Consider the following 24104-nt stretch of genomic DNA (forward strand, 5'->3'; position numbering starts at 1 on the left):
CCTCATTTAATGTGATGCTGATTAGAACTATAAGAAGTATCATCAGTAATGTATTGCTGCATGCTAAATGAGATTTCATAATTGTTTTAGTTGGAATGAAATTATGATAATACTATATGAAGGATATGTTTTGTTTAAGAGAAATTATGGTAATTAGTATGGTTATGAAGAGAACATATCATTGCTATTTAAACTCATGCAATAACGTGTTATTAGTAAGACTAGACCCTCTTGCAAGAGTTTTTGACTTGAATATTAGGGTTCATGACTAAGAATTATTGAATTGAATGAGTCACAAAATAAGAAAATGATAGTTATTCTTACTAAAATCTCTAACAATATCGAGAAGTAATAAGGGTGTCAAACTGGTGGAATTGAAATTGAAGGAATTAAGAATAAAACGATCACACAAACGTATACATCTATATTAAAATAGTTTTTTAATTTTTTCTCTCAAATATGATAGTTTGTGATTTTTTTTTCCTTCTACATTTTAAGTAAAAAACAAGTGTCTGGAAATGTCTCTGACATTAAAATAACAAATATTTTTTTTATGCGTATATTCTCAAATCATAATATATCACAAGTTATAGTTATACGTACATATTTAGCCTTACTAAGAGCATGTTTAGCGTTGATGTTGGGAGGTCTTAAGTTAAATTTTATATCGTTGAAAAGAAGCTAAAAAATTCTTGTTTTTTGTAAAAAAAAAAATTAGCAGAAACAAAAATAGAAAATTAATATTTTTACGACTAAAATAACCCTGACGTATATACGTAAGTTTGGTTGATTTTTATTCAAGAAGTTAATTTTCAATATTATACATTTTTTTTTATATTTTATATTGTTATTTATATATTATACTGTATATGTATATATTACTTTATGTATGATTTTACAAAGTTAGAACTAAAAGTAGTAACGATATTTTTGTGTATGATAAAAAGATAAAAGTTAACAACTAATGATTTAGCACCTCCCAAAAAAGTAACAAATAACAATTTTTTCTATTCTTTGTTTTAAGTATTATTATATTTAAATTTGATTTTTTAAAAAATTTAGAGTAATATAACCAAAAAAAAAGATAATAAGTAAGATTGAGTCTATAAAAATAGGTAACAAATAACAAAAAGATTCTGCTTTATCAATTTTTTAAATAATATTATCTGTGTATAATATTTTCTGAAAATTTGAATATGTACAATTTTAATTAATTAAATTAAAGATGTATTAAAGTTTGGGAAACTTACGTGCTATAATAAAATAATATTTATCACTTATAGCAATAACATTTCTTTTCCACTTGATCACTTTTAATTCATTTATAATTTAATTTTAATACATATTACAAAGAATAATTTATTATCACATATAATACAAATTTTAATGATGGATAACACATTTATCACACATTTTAATATATCTATAATACTATGTGACCATTTTTTTTCAAACAAACACAATATATTTCAAAACAATTATAATTCAAATATATTGCACAAATAATTCACTTTTAATACATATTACAGATTTATCACAGTATTGCTATAAATGGTAATAAATAAAAATATCGCTAAAATCAGTAATTATTTTTTATAATTTATGTAATTTTTCCTTAAACTTTCAGTATTAGAATAATAATATTAAAAGCATACTGATATTTGTTCGTTTTCGTAATTTAACTCTTAAAAATATTTTTTAAAGAAAATTAATGAAAACACAAATTATATATAAAAACACTTTGTAAACAAATTTACCAAAACACAATATTTTATTATTTTTTTTCGCAAAGTCGTTTTTTTTGAAAAAACTATTTTTAAAAAGGAAAATTGTATATAATAGCAAACTAATAACCAAAAATAAATGGAGTAGCTAGGGTTTGATCTAATTGTGCTCCATAGCAAACGTTTGCAAAACATTGTCAGACGTCTCTCTCCCAAATATCTCGCTCGCCACTCTCCACCAGTCTCTCGCTCGCTTCCTCACTTTTTATACAAACACAAGTGTATAAAAATTATATCTAATTGTACAAAGTAGAGAAAATTGTATAAATACATATATTTTTGTTCCCCTCTCTCCCCTCTTCCAGATCTCGCTCGCCACTCTCCCAAATCTCACTCGCCACCCTCACCTTTCTCACTTATACAAACAGAAGCGAAATGTATAGATTGTGTTTCTGTTTATATAAAGCGTGAGAAAATTGTATATACACATGCAAGTACATATATTTTCGTCCTATACACTTATAATTATACAATAAAAATACTCTCCTGCCCAGTTTCTTTTGCATTTCTCTCTTTTTCGTTTTATACAATTTTCAAATTGTATCTAATTTCTCTCTTTCTCGTTTTATACAATTCGATTCAATTGTATATTCTTTGTCAAGTCTCTTTTGTCTTTCTCTCTTTCTCATTTTATATAAATTCAAATTGTATATAATCGTTCTATACACTTATAATAATACAATTCATTTTATACAGTTCTCTGCCCAAATGTCTTTCTTTTTCTTGTTTTATACACTTCATTTTATACAATTTGCTTCAACTGTATATGTACATCGAATTATATAGTTTCTATGTTTGCTATGGAGTGCAATTATGTAAACTTTGCTATCGTATACAAATATGAATTTTTTTATTTTCTATATGTGAAAGTTGCCTTTAAATATACTCATGAGCAACTTTTATTCCTTTAAATTAGGTAAAAGTGAAACGTTTAATCATAGTCAAATATTTATCAAATTTTTACCGTCCATATTTAGAAGAAAAAAAAAGAAAAAATTGATTGGAACTCATGATCAAAAGCGAAAATATGCAGTTTCAGCAACAATTTTTATTCAATAATGGTATCTAATACAATTTTTAATATTTTACGAGACTTTTCTAATGTTTTTATGAAAAGAACGTACGAATGCTATTTAAATTCATGCAATAACGTGTTAGTAAGACCCTAGCTCGTACATTTTCGTTTTAAGTTTGGGAAAATACTCAAGTACCCCCTCAACCTATGCCCGAAATTCCAGAGACACACTTATACTATACTAAGGTCCTATTACCCCCTGAACTTATTTTATATGTAATTTTCTACCCCTTTTTAGCCTACGTGGCACTAGTTTGAAAAAAAAGTCAACCATCGTTGGACCCACAAGATAGTGTCACGTAAGCTAAAAAGGGGTAAAAAATTATTAATAAAATAAGTTCAGGAGGGTAATAGGACCTTAGTATAGTATAAGTGTGTCTTTGAGATTTCGGGCATAGGTTGAGGGGGTACTTAGGCATTATCCCTTTAAGTTTATGCAAGAGTTTTCACTGTTGACTATTTTGAATTGAATGAGTCACATACAAGACGTGGTATTACAACAAAATGATATTATTATTATTATTATTATTATTATTATTATTATTATTATTTTAATCTCGAATATTATGAGGTTAGAATTTAAATTAAAGATGTTAAAATGACGATAATCATTCAAACAAATGTCGATGTTGTTGGGTATTGGTTAGTTTTGCCCTTAAATATGATGCTATTTGATTTTTTTTTTCCTTCAGCATTTTAATCAAATATAAATAAATGGCCGGAAATTTTCCTCCCACCAAAAAAAAAAAGCAATTCTTTCGGACAATATAAGTTTATATTTTCGTATCATATGATATAGGAAACGACATGCAATGTCGTATGTCTAAAACATGACAAGTTATGTTGTACTGTATAATTTAATTCTTATAGAACTTATATCGAGTGAGACAAAAGTTTAATTTTTAGATTCCACAAATATTAATATATCGTAAAATGCATGATAAAATATCTCGTGTTGCATAACTTAATTAATTCCTACAAAATTTATGCCGAGTGAGGTAAAAGTTTAGTTTCAGAATATCCACAAATTATACCGTAAATGACATAAGAAAGAAAATTATATCATATTTGCATAACTTGGATTATTTCTACTTGAACTAGACAAAAATGAAGTTTCATAACCTACAAGTTTTTGTAGAGTGAAAAGTACAACTTAATAGAAAAAAATTCTCTAAATTTATGCAGAGAGAATTAGGTTTTGCACAAATACTACATAGCTTATGCCACATAAGTTAATAATTAGTTCCTACAAAATTCATGTTGAACAACGCAAAAGTTCACTAAATCCATGTCAAGCGAATTAAGCCACAAATTTTTAGTGAATGAACAGTAGGGACAAAACTTATTAAATACCATCATATTTTAGGGCAAAAATTAATTAAAACCACCGCTAAATAGGGCAAATTCTGCAAAAACTTGTTGCTAAATGAAAGTGTCAATTTAGGTTAAAATGGGCTAAAAATTGAGTCAGTTCATGAACCGTCCAATTTAACCCAAACTTATTTAGGATTGAAGTCCACCTAGATATAAACCTCAATTTTGATGGGCTGAAGTGAGTTGGACTTAAATAGGTTGAGTTGATAAAATTAGTGTATCAGCGCTTATACTATTGTATCAGTTTGAGAGATTTCTGTAATTATAAACTTATAAGGGATAAATGGTAATTTTGTCTTAAAAGTATGTGATTTATGTCCTTTGCCCCACTAATAAAGAGTGCTAGCATTAGTTAAGTGTCATTAGAACTAATATTGCTAAAGGCTTTAGGAATATATACAAAGAGTGACAATTGCCGCTAAAAATACACACTTAGCAATAATTAATTCTTAATTGTCATTAATGATCAATTTTGTTGTAGTGTATGTAGTGTGATTTACATGCATTTGAGATACATGATTATCTCCTTCCCATCTTATTCGTCTCTCTCTATCTTAGTGTATCTGGTAGGAAAAATATGTGTATCTGGTACGAAAAATATGTGTATCACCCTCAATATATGATAGAAAATTCTTAATTTGTTGTAAGATACATAATTATTTGAATATATGTAGATAAATTAGTTTTTCCATCGATGATTAGTCTAAACTTAAACAATATATTATGATTTTATGAGCTAATTTTATCACATTTGATATATACGCCCGGAAAGCAGGTATGGAAAGATTGTGCTTTGACAAATTCTTGTTGAAGACGATTGCTAGCAATTCCTTGAAATCAATTTTGACATAAATTTCAACCTTGAAGACTACATAATTATAAATAATAATAATAATAATAATAATAAATGTAGAATCAAAATACTTCTATCCCAAAGTCAACCTAGCCCAACTCTTCCAACATGTTATGCCAGATATGAGCAAAAACACAAGATTACAAAGGTATTATTATTATCAACATACATTTATAAAAAGTATATTAATATCTTTGTTTAATTAAAGGTATCGTTAGATTGTTAATATAATAGATAAGCCAAGAACTTATATATCTTCAATCCGTAGCCACACCAAATGCAATTTTAGTTTGTGGGTATTCGTTATAAGGAGGAGGAGGATGAGCAAACTCTTTGCGACCTACAAAGTTTCTTTGAGTCACTTGGCTTGTTATTTGATTAGGAACATTAGTGCCTGGATTTGGAGTTGGTGAACGAACAGGACGCCATTGTAGAGATTGTAACAAAAGATATTTGCCTCCCTTTGAAAAATCTTCTTCTTTTTCATTATTGTCGTTAAGAATTCGAGCAGCCTCATTTGTTGTCATGCTAATTAGGACTATAAGAAGTAGCATTAGTATTATGCTGCTGCAATATGTTTGAGATTTCATGTTTGGTTTTTATGGAATGAGATTATGAGAATAGTATATGAAGGATATGTTTTGTTTAAGAGAGATTATGGTAATTAATATGGTTATGAAGAGAAAATATGAGAGCTATTTAAACTCATGCAATAACGTGTTAGTAAGACTCCATCATGATACTTTTTCTTTTCAAGTTTATGCAAGAATTTTGACTATTGACTATTTGGGTTAATTCATTATGAATTTTTGAATTGAATGAGTCACATAGAAGACAAGGGTGTTAACAAAAAAAAAAAAAAATTGATATCGTCTTAATTTTGAGAAAGAAAGACTTGGTATTTACCAAACTAATTGATGGTATAATTACTTTAATCTCTAACAAGATAATTAATATGAGCCTTGAATGAGTCGGGTTGAGTTGAAATTGAAGAAGTTAAAATGAATCGCACAATTTTCCTTTTTTGGGGAGGGGGGGTGGAGGTGGAGAGTAACTTTAATTTTTATCCCTTTGACAATGAAATAACATATAGTTCTTTTACTCGACTAAGCTTATATTTTCATATCATGATATACTGTAAGTTATGGCTTATACGTATAAGAGAAAACAAATAATGTTGTGCCGCATATCTTTATTCATAAATAACTTATATCGAAAGAGATAAAAGTTTATTTCAAAATTCACAAATACTTATATCATAAAACACATAACAAAATATCTCATACTACATATCTTAATTTCTATAACTTATGTCAAGATAAAAGTTCAGTTGCAAAACCATAAGTTATACCATAAAAGACATAATATATAAGTTATGTCATACTACAAAATGTAATTTAGATAGATCTTGTGTCGAACGAGGTAAAACTTCAATTTCGTAATTCACAAGTTGTTATGCAGTAAAAGACTAATATAATTCTTATAAAAGACATAATATATAAGTTATGTCATACTACAAAATGTAATTTAGATAGACCTTGTGTCGAACGAGACAAAACTTCAATTTCGTAATTCACAAGTCATTATACAGTAAAAGACAAATATAATTCTTACAAAACTTATGTGAGTGAGGATAAAAGTTGTCTAAACTTATGCTAAGTGGATTAAGTCCAAAATCGGTTTAAATTGCGATTAGAAAAATGGGCTAGGTTGGAGATTATTTTTAAGGAGAAACTACCTAATTACACAAACATGTATATCATAGTTACTAATTTTCCCTATAGTTTGAAATAATAATATTTTATCTTTACTAATTAAACTTACATAAATATACTATAACAAAAAGTATTTACCATTTATTGCAATAATATTTTTTTTCTTGATCACTTTTAATTCATTTATAATACAAGTTTAATACATATTACAAAGAATAATTTCTGATACACATATAACACAAGTTTTAATAATGAATCATACAATTATCACATATCTTAATACACTTATAACACAATGTGTCAAATTTTTATCAAACAATTATATTTCATGTATATTGCATACATAATTTACTTTTAACAGACATTGCAGATTTAACGTAATATTGCTATAAATGGTAATAAATAAAAAAGTATCACTAAAATCATTAATTATTTATTAAAATGTACTAATTCGTGTAATTTTTTCATTACATGTCATATTTCAAGTTAGATACACCTAGATACATGTTTTTTGCTACAAGATACACTGAAATAGAGATAGAGGCGAGAGAGAATAGGAGGAAGGCGATCGAGATTTGTCTATGTATATATCCCAGATACATGTATCTGTTATGATCCACATGTATCTAGAATACCACATGCGCGAGCGAGATACGAAAGTGACGAACGAGATTTTTGTGTATCACAAACAATATACATGCGAATCCACTTGGATACACTACTTCTAGAAGTTCATCCTAATGATCATTTGGTTGACATTGATAATTTTTCGGAATAAGTTTATGTTTCACATTAAGAGTAAACATTGGTTCCTGTATTTGTAGTTGGTGAACGAACATGATGCTATTGTAATAAAAGATATTTGACCTTCAAAAAAATTTCTTCTTTTTCACTGTGTTAATAATTTGAGTAGCTTTATTTATGTGATACTAATTAGGACTATAAAAAGTAGCATTTGAGATTTCATATTTGATTTTTATGAATATTGAGAGTACTATGAAATATAGGTTTTGTTTCGAAGAGATTATAATTTGGTTGGGAAGAAAATATTTTAAGGGGTATTTAAACTCATGTAATACTAGAGCCGTCAATATGGGCTAAGCCCGTTGGACCGGCCTAGCCTAGCCTGAGATTTAATAGGGTTGGGCTAAGGTTTTTGAAGCCTATTTAAGAAAAGGGCTTTTTAGCCCGACCTGAATAAGTCTGTTGATTTGATGGGCTTGAGAAATATAGGTAGGGTCGGCCCGTGGGTCAATAGTAATTAATTAAAAAATATATTGTAATATTAAATTTTAAAATTAAAGAGAGTCCAAATTCAAAATAATTAGGTTAATATTTTTATTTATATATTTTTACTTTTACTTGGGAAAAAAAGGTTAATAAATAGAGATAATTTCAGAGACCTCCCTCCAGGATTCTCTCTATAACACTCACATTCCCTGTGGTTTACGATATTACGTCTACCTTCCTTATTTTTATTTTCTTGTAACCATTCTTTAAACCTATTTAAATAAATATAAATTAATTTAGATTTGACAAATTTACCCTTATATATGAATGTTTAGATCTAATTTTCAATGATTTATCTTTATTCGTTGGATCATGTTTCTTCTTCATTTGTGTAAATGTTGAACTAGAACAAAATTTTATCGTTCTTATCGAACTTCTTTCTTGGGAAGTTCAATTTTGTCTTCTATTTGAAGAAATTGTTGTCGAAAAATGATGGGTTATTGTGGGGATAAAGTTTACGTGAATTGGTAAAGGTGAAATAGAGATAAAGAGTTAATATGTGGTGAAAATGTGGGTCAACATAGTTGAAGACTTTGATTTTTGTTGGATTAAAAAAACAAGTCTTTATGTTAATTTGTTTTTAAAGTATTTGTTAAATGAGTTATTTTTTATATAAGGGAAAATGCACAAGTACCCCCTCAACCTATGCCCGAAATCCCAGAGACACACTTATACTATACTAAGGTCATATTACCCCCCTGAACTTATTTTATAAATAATTTTCTACCCCTTTTTAGCTTACGTGGCACTAGTTTGAAAAAAAAAAGTCAACCATCGTTGGGCCCACAGGATAGTGCCACGTAGGCTAAAAAGGGGTAAAAAATTATTAATTAAATAAGTTCAGGGGGGTAATAGGACCTTAGTATAGTATAAGTGTGTCTCTGAGATTTCGGACATAGGTTGAGGGGGTACTTGGGCATTATCCCTTTATATAATATTTATTAATAAGAAGAAATTTATATAAAAAAGAGTAAAATTGTCAAATCTATATTAATTTATATTTATTTTAAATAGGTTTAAGAATGGTTACAAGTAAATGAAAATAAGGGAGGTAGACGTAATATCGTAAATCAAAGGGGAGGTGAGTGTTATAGAGCGAAACATGGAGGTCTCTGAAATTATCCCGAATAAATATTATAAAAATAATTTTATTTTGATTTGATTAACAAGTACTAACATTAACATCATATAATATTATTTTGTTTATATTTATGATAATATTTTAAATTATAATTTAAAATTTAATTTAATAATTATAAAAAAATATAATTTTTTTAAAAAAATGGGCTGACCCGTCAAGCCTGTAGCCCACGTACTTGTGGGTTGGGCCGACCATTTTTGGCCCACGCCAAAAATGGGTCAGCCTGGCCTGACCCGTAAAATATCAAAGCCTGTATGGGTTTAGCCCGAATGAGGTGGGCTAGACCATATTGACAGCTCTATGTAATACTAAGACCTCATCTTTTCCTTTTTAAGTTTATGCAAGAGTTTTGACTGTTATATGTTTGAGTTTACTAAAAACTTTTGAATTGAATAAGTCATATATACAGAAGACGAGAATATTACCACAAATAAAAAAGAAGGATGAGAAAATGCTTTAAGTTATACAATAACTCAGTTATATCAAATATTTATATTAAATCAATAAATATATAATATTATAAGTTTATATACATATTTTTTGTCATTTATTATGTGCGAGTAAGTATTAATATTATTACTTTAATCTTTAATGAGACATTGCTACTAAAAAACTGTTTATATTTTGATGCATTTTTTAAAAAAATCTATCTAAAAAAGTGTATTTGAAAAATAATAATTTGTGGATGACTAGTTCATTTGAAAATCATTTTTCACAAACAAATTATGTTTGATTAATCTTTTTTTTAAAAGTGCTTTCAAGAGTCAAATTACGGAAAAGCAAATGTTAACAAACTTTTATATTAAATTTTTTTTTTGTAGAAAGAAACTATTTTAAATATCTATTATAAAAGTCTTAATTAAATTCTTATTTTTATTAAATTAAAATGTACATATTCAAATTTTCAATCAATATTTATACTTTTTTTTCGGGAGCTGAAATCTTTAATTTTTTTTCTTTTTCTCTAAATTCTGCAAAATAACACATAAAATAATTAATAAAGTATATAAAAGTAAAATTTAAAAAAATCATATAAAAAAATCAACCAAATTTATGAGATATGCTAATTAATTAATAAGAGATATACTGGTAAATATTTATATATGAAAGGAATATTTTAATCTTGAAAAAAAAATTGTTTGTGCTTTTAGAAAGCAGAAATTTCTAGCTTCTTCTCAATAACAGAAAAACAGTTTCGACTTTCATTGAAAAATATTTTTATTAATTTTCCAAACTCTTAATTCTTTTACCAATTAATTATTTGGCAAAAGGAAAAAATCAAGACTAGAAAATTAATTATAACAAGTGTGATAGTTTATTCTAAATATAATAAATATTAATCTCTATATATATGATTCCTCAAATATACTGCACAACATAGCTTATGGTAAGTAGATATATATATATATATATATACGTACAATAATTACATATCCACCAGTATATAGGTCTTGTTGATTTATTGAGCAAGTTTCACATATAGCAAATATAAAATTCATATTTGTATGTTATAGCAAAGTTTATATAGTTGCGCTCCATAGCAAACATAAATATGTATAATTCGCTATATATATACAAAGAAACCAATTGTATATTTCGCTATACATATACGAAAGAAAATAATTGTATACAAATCAATTGTATAATTTGTGTATGTATACAATGAGAAAGAGAGAAAGACAAAAGAAAATTGGGCAGAGAAATATTTTTATTGTATAATTATAAGTGTATAGGATGAAGATATATGTATTTGCAAGTGTATATATAATTTTCTCTTGCTTTATACAAATAGGAACACAATTTATACATTTTATTTCTGTTTGTATAAGCGATAGAGGCGAGGGTGGCGAGTGAGATCTAGGAGAGTGGCGAGCAAGAGGGGAGAGAGGGGAACGAAAATATATATATATATACAATTTTTTCTCGCTTTAGATAAACAAAAACACATTTTATACACTCGTGTTTGTATAAAAATGAAAGGGAGCAAGCGAGAGATGGAGAGAGAGAGAGAGAGAGTGGCGAGCGAGAGTTTGAAAAGAGAGGTGACTAGCAAACAGTTTGCTACAGAGCACAATTAAATCAAAGTGTGGTTATAACATTTAATTTGATTTATTAATTTGCCATTATATACCATTTTCCCTTTATTTTTACCTGAAAATAACTAAATTAATTATATTGGTTTATTAAATTTAAAAATCAAAACAAATTAACATGAAAACGATTTTTTCGATTATGATTTAGGTCAAAAAAAATTTTGAGTTTTTTTGGGTTTCTTATAATTACACAATAATTGAAAAAGAAATCAGATATATTCTCGCTTAGCAGTGTAATAGGCTAAAACTTAAAAACATTGATTGAGTAGGAATCTTCAAAATCACATGAATACAGAATAGTTACATTGAAATATCAATGTTCAATATGTTAAATTTATAAGATTAAGAAAAAATTAGTAAACTAGTCAAAATAAATAACATATTTAGTAAAAATATCCATACTTTATAAATATTAGCAATAATGCCAAAAATGTCATTATTTTAAAAAATTTATGTGTCCCAATTTTTCTCCAATTTTATCTCTCTTTTTCAATTAATTCTATATATCCTTTTTTTTAACAAAAAAAAATCATTCTCTCTCATATTTATCTTTTCAAATTGTTAATTCTCTCTCTCATTTAATTTTTTTTCTCTCTCATGATTATCTTTTCTAATTTTCCTCCAACATTCAAGTTGCAAATATTTTTCTGCCATATATTTTGGTTGTTTTTTTAATCCAAAATTGGATCAACAAGAATCCCTTTGATTAAGGTATCTCTAATCTTTATCCTATTTTCAGATTTCTTTTCTAATTTTATTTTTGTTTAAATCTTAAAAAATGTTGTCTGTATTTTTCAATTTCCATTATGATTTACTCTCCAATGGCTGAATCCAAGAGGCTTACTAGAGGTATTCATCTTAATCAATCAATTTCTGGTGATTTTTCATCCTTTAATTTATTTATTACTTAACAAATAGTGTATAATGTATGATCACTGCTAAAATGAGGGAAGAAAGAGGGTAAGAACATTTACAAGAGTCATTGGTGTGAAAAACCTTACTCAAATTCAGAATGCAAATGTAGAATCTTTGTCTACTTGTGAGGATCTTGAAAAAAGACGACGAAGATCGGATAATTTTCGAACAATTTTCTATTTGTTTGTTTTGTATTTATAGTTCTTTTTTAGAATTTGGTATGCTTTCTCAATTTGTATTCAAATCACTATGTATACTATCAATAATTGTATTTATTAAAAATTTCATGTTGCATGGTTTATGAATCTTGTATTTGTCCCTAATTTGTATTCATCCAAATGTATGGCAACTAGTTATGTATTTTATTTATAAGAAGAACAACTTTCTATTAGTTTATTTGTATTCTAATACAAATACAAATAATAGACATATTGAAATAAATACGACTTAGAAAAGGAAACAAGATTTTGCAAAGAAAAATAAATACACAGTGAAAAATGTATACAAATACAAATGTATTTACTAAATAGCTACATTTTATTTGACATACTTATTGGAATGAATACAAACTAATAAAGAAATACAAGCTTCATTATACAAAATACAACATGAAAACTAGAATGGATACTAACACAAACGGTATACATGTTGGATTAAATACAATTTAAGCAAGGATACAAAATTTAAAAAAATAAAACAAATACACTGTGAGAAAAGTATGGCAATTACAAATAACTATAGGTGTTCAAGTTTCTAAATTAAAAAATAAATAAATTTAATAGATAAAACTATAATGTATCATCATAAAGTTTCATAATAATAATTAGTGAGAATGAGATATTATATTTTTTGATTATGATTTTCATAACAATAATTAGTGAAAAATTGATATTGAAATTTTATAGATGTGGTACTTCTTTAATTTCGTGATTTTTATGACAATAATTAGTGAAAATTGGATATTTATTTTGGTTAATAAAAGTGTTTAGAAACAAAAAAAAAGATTACCAGAATTTGATATTGAATTTTTTTAGAACAATGGAGAAACAAAAAAAATTTTTAATAACGTGATGAAAAAAAGAAAGAAATAGATAAAAGTTGGTGTATTTTAATAAATTGTAACTGATTAAAACTTTTAACATTTGTTCCTTTTTAAAAATAATAATCTCCCCTAAATTCCTCTCAATCTGTTATATAAAAATTATATTTTTTTAAAATAAAACAAATAATAAGAACATAAATAAGATACATAACAAACTTAAATTTTGACATTTTTACTAAATATTGAAAGTGTTGTTAACGAACCCTCTTAAATGTTAAAATATTGACATTTTAAAAAATTTCTCAATAAATTGCGACAGTCAAAATGAATAGATGGATGCAAGGCGTGCGAATTTAAGACTATGCGAGCGGTGCGGCTTTAAGGTTATGCAAAACGGGGAAGGATGTGGGACGTCCAGTTGAAGTGGGTTTTTTAGAAACTAATGCAGTGTCGGGCAGGTTACAAGTCTATGCGATTTTATACAGGTTCAAACTTAATTTTAATTTTTACATGTTATAAGAGTGATAAAGCATTCTCTATTAAGATATTTCTTTAAAGTTAAAAATATTTAAGATAATAATTGAAAATGGTTCAATCAAAATTAATACAATTTCTTACATGCTTCTTGATAACTTCTAAAAAATAAAATTTTAAGTCATTATCTATTAAATTAATACTATAACTTAACGAAAAATAAATTTATTTTTATGAATTTTATTTTTAGTATCAAAATTACCTAAAAAAGAAAAATATTAAACAATTTATACGAACAGAGCAGAATGGATTGAAAATGAAAAAAATTGTTATATAGAGCGGCTTAATATTTTTACGGGTGAAGCTCAACCCCCGGCTCACCTCTTCCCGGCACCACCCTATTGCACCTTGTGAATACAAAATCAAATATTTGCAAATTAGACTGTTTCCAATCTGAATTTTGTAACAATACAACTGCAACTTCCAGCCTGAATACAAAACAAGATGTTTACCCTCGGATTCAAAATAATACATCTAATTTAAAATATATTAAATACAATAGATTATAAATAGTAATTTTTTAGGTATACAAAGTCAAACTATATATACACGATATATTGGTTTGATTTAAACTTGGTTTGATTGTTTATTTTGTTAATATCACATTTAATCAAGAGTAATCGTTTATTTTTTACGTCAAATCAAACGAAAAATCATTTTTTGATTAGATTTGAGTTGTCGACTTGATTTGTACACCTCCATTGTAAGGCTAATGTCAGAGTGAGCCTTGTAAGACTCACCAATCCATCCGTCTACATAAGATTCTCATAAAGGTGTGTCAATAATTGTAGTAAAAAATAATAATTTGATACACAATAAACTCTATTAGTACTCCAGGTAAAAGAATACGAATGAATTTGAGTATATGTCCAAAAATAAAGCACTATTTTGAGACTTTTTCTAGACTTATAACAAGCACAAATAATCCTTATGCCCCATAGAGGGACTACATTAGGATTTTTTTAAATATCACAAATGAAAGAATGATCAAACCAAAATTTAAAAAAAATACAAAAATAAATTATGAGTTGAGATCCATGGAATTTAAGGTTCAAATCTCAGTAGAGACAAAAATATTAAGTAATTTCTTCTCATCTGTCTTAACTTTGTCAGGACAGAGTTACTTAATACATGTGTTATTAGTAAAAGTGTACAAATAACCCTTGAAATTAGTCGACGTACGCCAAGTTGAACCTGACACCATAGTTTCTTTTTTTTTTAAAAAAAAAACGGGTATATAGCTATACAAGACTCAAGTCTAATGAGTTATAGATCGAGTACTAAACCGGTTAAGAAACCCTAGAGTCTCTTTTGCTAAAAGCTCTATCATAGGAAGAAGGAGGAGGATGAACAATCACCCTCCTTCCTCGAGCAGAAAAGTTCTTCTGCTCGATAGTCCTGGCACTGAACGCTTTGCCTTCAGTGCCAGGATTAGGAGTAGGGGTACGGACGGGGTTGTAGAAAGATGGTAACAAAAGATGTTTATTTTTATTTCTCCATCCTTCTTCCTTTGGAATCCTAGATGTAGCTTCATGAGGTATGCTGCTTAATAGAATAACAAATGTTATTGTTATTATAATATTCCTATTTTGGGATCTCATATTTATGATTATACAAAATAAAAGTTTCTATTAGGGGGGGTCTATTTATACGCATGAAAATATTGAAACAACAATGTTTCAAGTCTTTTTCCTTTTTATTGACTGTTGACGAGAAGAGTTTTAATTAAAAAAAAGTTGGAAATTGAATGGGTCAGGCCCATCATGGACAGAAATGACTATCTAATGACGGGCAATATACGTAATTATTACTATCTAATTTTGATTTGAATCGTTAAAATCTTGTCAATCAGGAAATGAACTTTTTATATATATATATAATTACGGTAGGAACCCTCTAAATTAATATTGTCGGGATCATAAAATATTATTATTTATTCAAGATTTATTTAATTAATAAATTAATATTCATTTAAAGAGTGTTTTTTGTTATTCAATGAAGGTTTTTTTTATTATATTAAAATCATTATTTCTTACTAATCTATATATCATAATTTATTGAATTAATACAAGAAATAAATAATTCATGATTTCGTTTATCGCGATAATATTAAGGGAATCATATAACTATTTAGGGGTCTTTCAGAAGTATATTATCGTATCAAAATCAGTGATTTTTTTCACTGCCCAAATTGAAACCAAAGAAAATTTTGTATCTTAGGACGTAGAGTAGAAATCTAGAAGGTTCTGCTGTATTTTAAAATTGTGTAGGATTCATTAGAAAAAAAATGACCTCAGGGTTATCAAATTAGTGCTATGGGTTAAATCTCAACGAGTTACTAAATTAAATCATAATATGTTCAAAATTTGTCGGATTATGAATTGTGATTAACAAATTTAATCTAAACTAATAATGCTTAAATTAGTGAAGCTGAGTCCAAAATTTTGGCAGTGTTGTCGAAAAATTACGTTGATTTATTAAAATTCAAGTTTAAAAAATTAGTCTCTCACGACTTTTCCTCAATGTTATCTTTCAAAATCATATACAGATAATTCCTATTTGATATTTTAATGCAACAAAATTGGTGGCTACCATTAATTGGACAATCGGAATGTTTGAATAAAACAACTTACTGTATTATGCATGTGTTTTTAGGCAACAAAGAACAGACAATTAAGAAAAATAGCACAGCAGCCAAGAATTGAAGTCCGCAGACTATGGAAGTTTTATACATTCTTTTGTCTCAACTTATACTGTACACAGGCACGACATATTGTTATATTTAGTACCAAATTATTTTATTCTATTTTTTAGTCACGTGATTTAAACCACAAATTTCCAAGTCAAAGTACATCGATCCCCACTAATTTCTGTTTCCAGGAACCAACATTTTATAGCGCAGAGGCTTTTTACTTATTACTACAAACAAAGGTTTCAAATTTGTACTATTGAACCCAGTGCTACCAAATATTCTTACTTTTCTTTATAATTTGTGACTATTCAATTCAAGTGACTGGTGTCTCCAATTTAAGAGGATAAAGAAAGTACTCTGCCCCTCAGAGCTCAAACATGATATGATACCATTTGACTTACCACAAAATTAAAGAAAAAATCGGAAAGCGGAAACAGAAGTTACACATTTGGGTGGCTAGAAAAGAACAATTTCAAAGATACAATGTGAATGTCAACAATAGTTCCTATCTAGCTAGCAAGCAAGGTACTGATATCCCCCAAAAACAGAGAAAGGGGAAAAGCTAGATTCATCATCCCTCTCTAACCAGGCACAAGTCACAACCTAGGTGTGGTATGCAATAAATACTCACATATTGCAGCACATTCTGTGATGCGGAAAGAAATGGGGGCAGCAGATTCTATGGCAAAAGATGTTGCTAGAGAGGATTCAAACAACATTCAGTTGCTAAAGCAGATAGACAACCGAAAGAAAAGGCATCACAGTTGCCTGAACAGAAGATAAATCCAAAACAACATAAAGAAACGGAACTACGAATCAAAGTTCAAAATAGGAAGAGGATAAACTGCAGGAAGACTATAGAAAGGGAATGATGGAGAGCAAAACATGCAAGTGTTTCGTAGAAGCAATTGATAAAAGTAAAGAGAAAGAGATGAGAAGAATTACATTTATTACAGTTGCATTTACAGTAGTAACTCTGACAATAAGAACATGTCAATGCAAGATATACACAATGCCATTCACAATAGGTAACGAAGGAATATCCACTAAACCAAACAACTGCTTCATAGGCACACCAATGCAACAATATAGATCTACAGACGAATGGTGCACATAACTGCAGTTTTGAAATCCAAAGGGTGATGAAATGGTGACCTTGTAGTGACAGACCTCCATGACTTCGTCCTAGGATGGTATATTTGTACAAGCATAGTTGCTGACCTTTTCTGCTGCCTTAATCTTTGGCACTCCTTTGATTTAACCACGTTTAAATGAGTCATCACATGCAGCTCCCCATCCAATGCAACAAAGCCAACAGAGGATTCATCTGATGCTTTTCTTGGCAGACTTGTTTCCTTTACCCAACTATTGGAAGCCATTATGTAGCTACAAATGCAGCAAAGGACAAGAAAAATGTAAGATACGAAACACTAACTCCATGTAGACACTGACAAATTGATGAAATTTCCAAGTATTGTGCAACTAACAGAGTATAGGCGGTAGTCATACGCTAATAGGCAATCAGACACAATAGAAACTGTTCTAGCTAAATTAGGGTTGAATATGCATATTACCAAGAACTCTTAAAAGTTCTCTTTCAAAGAAAAAATCCTGAAAGCTGAAATTCAACATCAAATAACCCAAAGTTTCAAGTTCTATCACGAGGTTTAACAGAAAATACATGGATACACTTCTAGTTTAGAAGCTTTCTAAAAGCTGTATACTTTAAAGACTTCATATGATAGTGGTGAACCAACCCAGCCACAAAATAAATCAAAATTTTAAAAGAGCACATTGTAATACACCCAAAAATATAAACAAAAAGTTATCTTTTTCCGGTTTGCTATAACCGTCCAACATTGCAGGATCTGTTGGTATCTGCCATGAAACTGAGACCAATGATGCACCCAAGAAACATTAATTTGCGAAACCTCAGAACAAACAAGCTACAGTCAGATCAACCACTTATTCACATCATACTCCTTATAAACAAAAATATATGTAGACATATTCCTGAATAAATATTATGACTCATACAAAAAAAATTGAGTCTTCAAGTTCATATTATAATATATATCATACTCCTTATAAACAAAAATAAATGTAGACATATTCCTGAATAAATATTATGACTCATACAAAAAAAATTGAGTCGTCAAGTTCATATTATAATATGAACAATGAGCTGTTCTTCACCTATACAACAGAACTCAACATAATGTTCCACCACTATGTCCACTATTCTTATACCATAAAAGTTATAAATTTTCAAATTACATGCAATAAAACAGGACACGTGAGCATTCTTGCATTTCAGAGAGATACACGCACACATACACATATATATACCACTTGCTAACTGTGTTTCAGGTAGATAGGCGAGAAATGTTTATTCCATGTAAAAGAAGTGAGCTGAACCTACTTCACTAAGAAATTAATGACGTACAATTTCAGCCAATCCTTTTTATGCCCATACCCAATGAAATCTATATGATGTCGAAGAATGATTTATCTGTTGGCATCAAAAACTTTTAAAACCCACCCATGCGGTCATCAGTTAAACAACGGTCTAAAGACGAGTCACAAACTATATCCACTTACATTTAGTTCCATTGACTAATATGGTGTTCAATAGAGGAACCAAACAGATTGCTGTAATCACAATAAAGGGGAAAAGGCTAAATACCCGGATAGCCCCTTAAACTCGGCGAGTTTTGTAAGTTAAGACACTCCAACTTAACTAGTGACCAGATAGACACTTTTACTTGACAAAAGTGTCTTGTGAACATTTGTATCTATAAGAGTGTCGAATATTAAATGAGCAAATTAACTAATAACAGATGTAATTTTTTCTAAAAAGATATCACATGGTAATTATATTTTTTAAAACGTTAAAGCAACAAGAAAGAAAGAAAAAAATACGTGGTAATCCTCAACTGCACACTACTCCACCGTTCCATCTTTTCACTGCCATTTTTAGCCTCCTCCACTGAAGACCCACAATCTAAGAAGCTCAGAAACTCTCTATGAGTGGTGCTTTAAATTTTGAAGAGGAACAGAAGATGAAAGAAAAAATAGAATAGGAACGCGAGAGGTCACCAAATTAGTTTCAGAGATGGCTCAAAATCTTATAGTTTAAAGATTTATGCAAAAAAGTGGCATTCTAAATGTTAGTATATTCTTCATTGATGATTAGCTTAGGTTCCTGATGATATTATCTTCATAAAAAGATAAGTATGGTTATTGCTTAATTATTTTCAAATAATTCACTTCCCTTTGCAAAACCATAAGAGATAGAAATACCTTGAGATTTTTAGGGAAGCTTCGACACTTGTTTCCAGCCATAAATGGAGGTGATTAGCGTTGACAGGTTTGCCAGGGGGCACAGAGTCACAATAACAATGGCATTAAAGGAAAAGATCATTTATGGGAGCGACGTACAATGGATCTGGTTGATCTTTTATTCATTAATGTTGCCCATGAGCAAATTGGGTGTTGTCTGGCATTTGGATTTCTAATTTCTTTTCCAGTCTTGGATGAGGTATGTAAACTTGATTGAAGCAACAGCCAAGGAGTTAATGCAAAATGAAAAATCACAGAATTACAAAAGTCTCCAGGAAAATTACAAACAATCATCTCAATGAGTCTACGGAAGGCATCTGGATAAGAAATTTGAGACAAAAAACCTAACGAGCTTTTATTCTTGGCTTTTGGTTGAAAACAGTTTGCAACAAAATGAAAAATATAAAGTTCTTTTTTTGGTAAAAAGTTGTACGTTGAAGATCAGCATCGAGAAGATTCTGTCCCTTGAATTGAGTAACCAGCCTAGAAAGTCAATCGAAAGAAAAGGAAAATAATTTGGTAGAACTCTTCAGAATTTTCGACAAAACTGGGTCAAATCTAAGTACAGATAAAAAGGAGAAAAGTGATTTGTACGCATCTGTCTATACATTTATGAGAGTCACCCAATATCTCTTTTCAGTTCTCACTGGATATAGTAGCAAACTGGTTTAGTTAAGTGCACGCCAAACTTGGACACCACCATTATCCAAAAGAATTAAACCAAACGTCACTCTACTGACTAACTCTAATAAAAATATTTCAACTAATCAAAAAAAGAAAACATAAATCACAAATCTGGGCATCAAACAAACATACCAAATTGTCACCTAGTGCTTAATTCCTTGCCTCTTACTATGTTATCCACCCCTTTCCTGGTAAAAAGACACAACATCTAGGTAGGATATTTCACCAAAATCGACTCTTAGATGCACAATGTATTAGACTTGTCATAGTGATGTTGCAATGACTACGCTAGATGAGTGGTTCCTTAATTTACTGAATTTCAGTCAATGAATCAAACAAACCTCAATGCAAACTAGTCGGTGTAAGTAGGAAGAATCTTCTATGTCAATTCCATAATTTTCGGGTGCATACGATTCCAATAATATAACTTAATTCATTCTTAAAGCTTAATAAAGGATAATCTGAAACTAACAGTTTCATAAAGCTATTCCATAACTATACCTGAAAATATCTCCTCGGTCGAGCATGAATACCGCAGGAGGTTCCGAAGGCACATCCTCAAGCACCACAATCTTTCCAAGCTTCCACCTTTCCCCTTCTTCCCACATATCCCCAAGCTCCCTCCACTTCCCACCATTCTTCATTTCCATCACTAAAACATCCCTATAATATTGATCCACAGGAAACACACCGGAGACTGTCCTCGACTCGCCATATCCACCCATCACCCAAAATTCTCTCTCCTCTCCATTCCCAACAAAGAACCCAACACACCCTGCTCTAAACCTAGGTAACCCATCCAATGGAACCCACTCATCTTTCCTAATATCATACATCTCCACTGAACTCATCCTACTCCCAGCCGCCCCAAACATCGTATGCCGAGACCCACCACCCGCCACCAAAATCTTATCCAAATTAGGTGCCGCAGCACAGGCAAAACTCCCCCTAGGGTTAATCATAGGCGCCAACGTCTCCCATGAAGAACTCCCAAAATCAAACCTAAACGCAGAGGATGAAGGACATGGGTAATCAAGAGGGTAAGATCGTGTATCAAAAAGCGACCCACCTAACACATACAAATGAGAGCCGATACAAATCGATGTAAAATTACAAAGCCCATATACATGAGGGTTACAAGGCATCGGTGGAAGTGGAGACCACGCAAGATTTCTAGGGTCAAACAGGTAAGGCGAAGCAATTAAAGGATCTTGTGGGAATATACAGAGAAGAGGAGACAGGGTAGATGGTGGGAGATGCTTTTGCCGCAGAGAAATGATGATTTTGGAAGAGAAAAATTGCTTCCATGATTTACAAATGGATTTAAGACGTGAATGATGAGAGTAAGGAACGAATACAAGTATAATCGCTGCTAAATCGTTTGGTAGACCAGGGATTATAGTTGGGTTTAGGGTTTGTAGTTGATTTGTAACAGTTGTTGAAGAAGGAGGAGCCATGGGTTAATCTGAATGAACCCCACGTAACAATTTTGCTTCTGTATGAAAAAAAACCCAATCTTTTTGTGGAAATTTAAACATAGAGAGGATAAGAAACTCTACCCTGTTCAATCAACAGAGTTTTTCTGGTATGTCATCAATGGCGGTTGAGACAATTGAAGAAACAGAGATACTGGGTGACTCACTATGAGAGGGGCTGCTTGTGGAGTTTGCTTCTTTAACAACTTTTTGACTTGTAAAAACAAAAAATATACCACACAGACAACATAAACTTCTGACTTTGTGAAAAAACAATAAATTGTACATATTTGTCATGTTTTTTTGTAAAATTGTAATTAAAGAGTTATCAGAAAAAATCATTAAACTTGTTATCTTAGGACATAGAGTTAAAATTAGAGAATTTCCCAAAAAAGAAATAAGCACAGACAAATTAAAGTAGACAAAAAATATTAATAAGTGATTGTGGTTTAAAGTGTGAAATAGCACAAATGAATATATTTTTCTATAAAAAAAATGTAAATTACATAAATCTCATAATTTTGATATGAAATAATAATCTATTTCTCATAAATTTCCAATTATATAAATCCCTTTGAAAAATATCGGATACATAATTGAAGCTCAAGTATATAATATGTAACTCAGATATATTAAATATTGGCTCAAATACATCAGTATGTAACTCAGTTACATTAAAAATTAACTTAAATACATTAAATAGTGACTCTGATTTATTAATATACAGCTCAAATACATTAAACATATAAGAAATTTTAAATTTTTTTAAAAATAATAGAAATAAGTGAAATAAAAGACGTGCACATCTTTTTCTTTTTTTTTAATAAATGGTAAAAAGATTATTATTGATAGCAAAATATTTAGACCATATAGCACTTAAAAAGGTAGATGAGCCACCTTCCTCTAAAGCCTCAAACATACACAAATTTAGTTACAAATTTTTTGAACCAAGTATCTACAATTACTTGCTTTCCTATTATCCTTTTAAGAAATTCACTCTTTTTACTATTTTTTTCTTTATTTATATGATTGTAATCTTCATATTTATTATTATTTCTTTGAATAGTTCCCAATTACTTGCTCTTTCATGTGTGGTAAATTCAATCTCCCATATAACGATTGATATTTTCTTTCTTATATTGTTTTTAGTGTCTTCCTTTTATACATTTTAGGGATTGTGTCACATTTCTTATTTATATTTAATAATCAATTAATTTTTTCGTGTTTTTTTCATTTTTATTGTCCAGACACACTGTAAATGAATGTAATGTATTTAAATCTATAGTTTGCTTTCTCCATATAGACAACACTTATTATTTTCGAGTGAAATTTTTAATCGGATCGTTCTCTCTTATTTAGTAGTTTTTCCTGCCAAATGAAATCAACATGATGTTTTTAAAATTTAAAAATCAATTTGAAGATTTTTTTTTTTTAAAATCTAGTAAATACATTATGTTAATGGAAAGAGAAATACGTACTATTTGTTAGACATCACATGTTCACCATTTTTAAAAAAAAATATATATACATATCCTATATCATAAAATTAATTATAAAATTTATCGCTAATTTAATATTAGTCAGCAATTAAGACAAGAAAAACAATTAGATAAAGTATCACTATGTGTGATTTATTTCAACCAATATAATATGCAAAGTGCACTTTGCCACTTTATCTAATTTTCTCTGTGCGAAATGCACCGACTTGATGCTTCTTTCTGAATCAAAATCAAATAAAAAATAATTTTTAAAAGTAATATTGTAGTATACGAAATATATAAGTAAATAAGAGGAGAAACTCAAACACGAGTCTATTCCCTAAATAGTCACCTAAGTTAAAGGAATTGTCTTAAAAATTATTTATGTTACATTTAGAACCAAAATACTATCAAATTATCACTATTTTCCTCCAAATATACTTGACAATTCAAAAATATCATTCTCTCCTAGTTAGTATGACATGTCATTAATGTCTTTTTTTAATAATAGATTAATTTAATCATTAAACTTATTTAACTAAAATAATGATCAAATTATTTTTAATTTTTTAATTAATTTATTAAGAATAAATTTTCATACTTAAAATCTTTTATCA

The 24104-nt window shown here is 28.9% G+C and overlaps 1 protein-coding gene across 1 annotated transcript; it reads right to left on the reverse strand.

Annotated features, from left to right (window-relative positions):
• Positions 1-17440: 17440 nt before the first annotated feature.
• LOC101249576 (F-box/kelch-repeat protein OR23) lies at positions 17441-22428 on the reverse strand. The gene is made up of 2 exons (XM_004247180.5): positions 21036-22428; positions 17441-17894 (listed from the first exon to the last, which is right to left on the reverse strand). The coding sequence occupies exons 1-2, from the start codon at positions 21989-21991 to the stop codon at positions 17603-17605; spliced, it is 1248 nt and encodes a 415-aa protein (XP_004247228.1). The 5' UTR covers positions 21992-22428; the 3' UTR covers positions 17441-17602.
• Positions 22429-24104: the final 1676 nt, after the last annotated feature.

Source organism: Solanum lycopersicum, chromosome 9 (genome assembly GCF_036512215.1).
Source record: "Solanum lycopersicum chromosome 9, SLM_r2.1".
NCBI lineage: Eukaryota > Viridiplantae > Streptophyta > Magnoliopsida > Solanales > Solanaceae > Solanum > Solanum lycopersicum.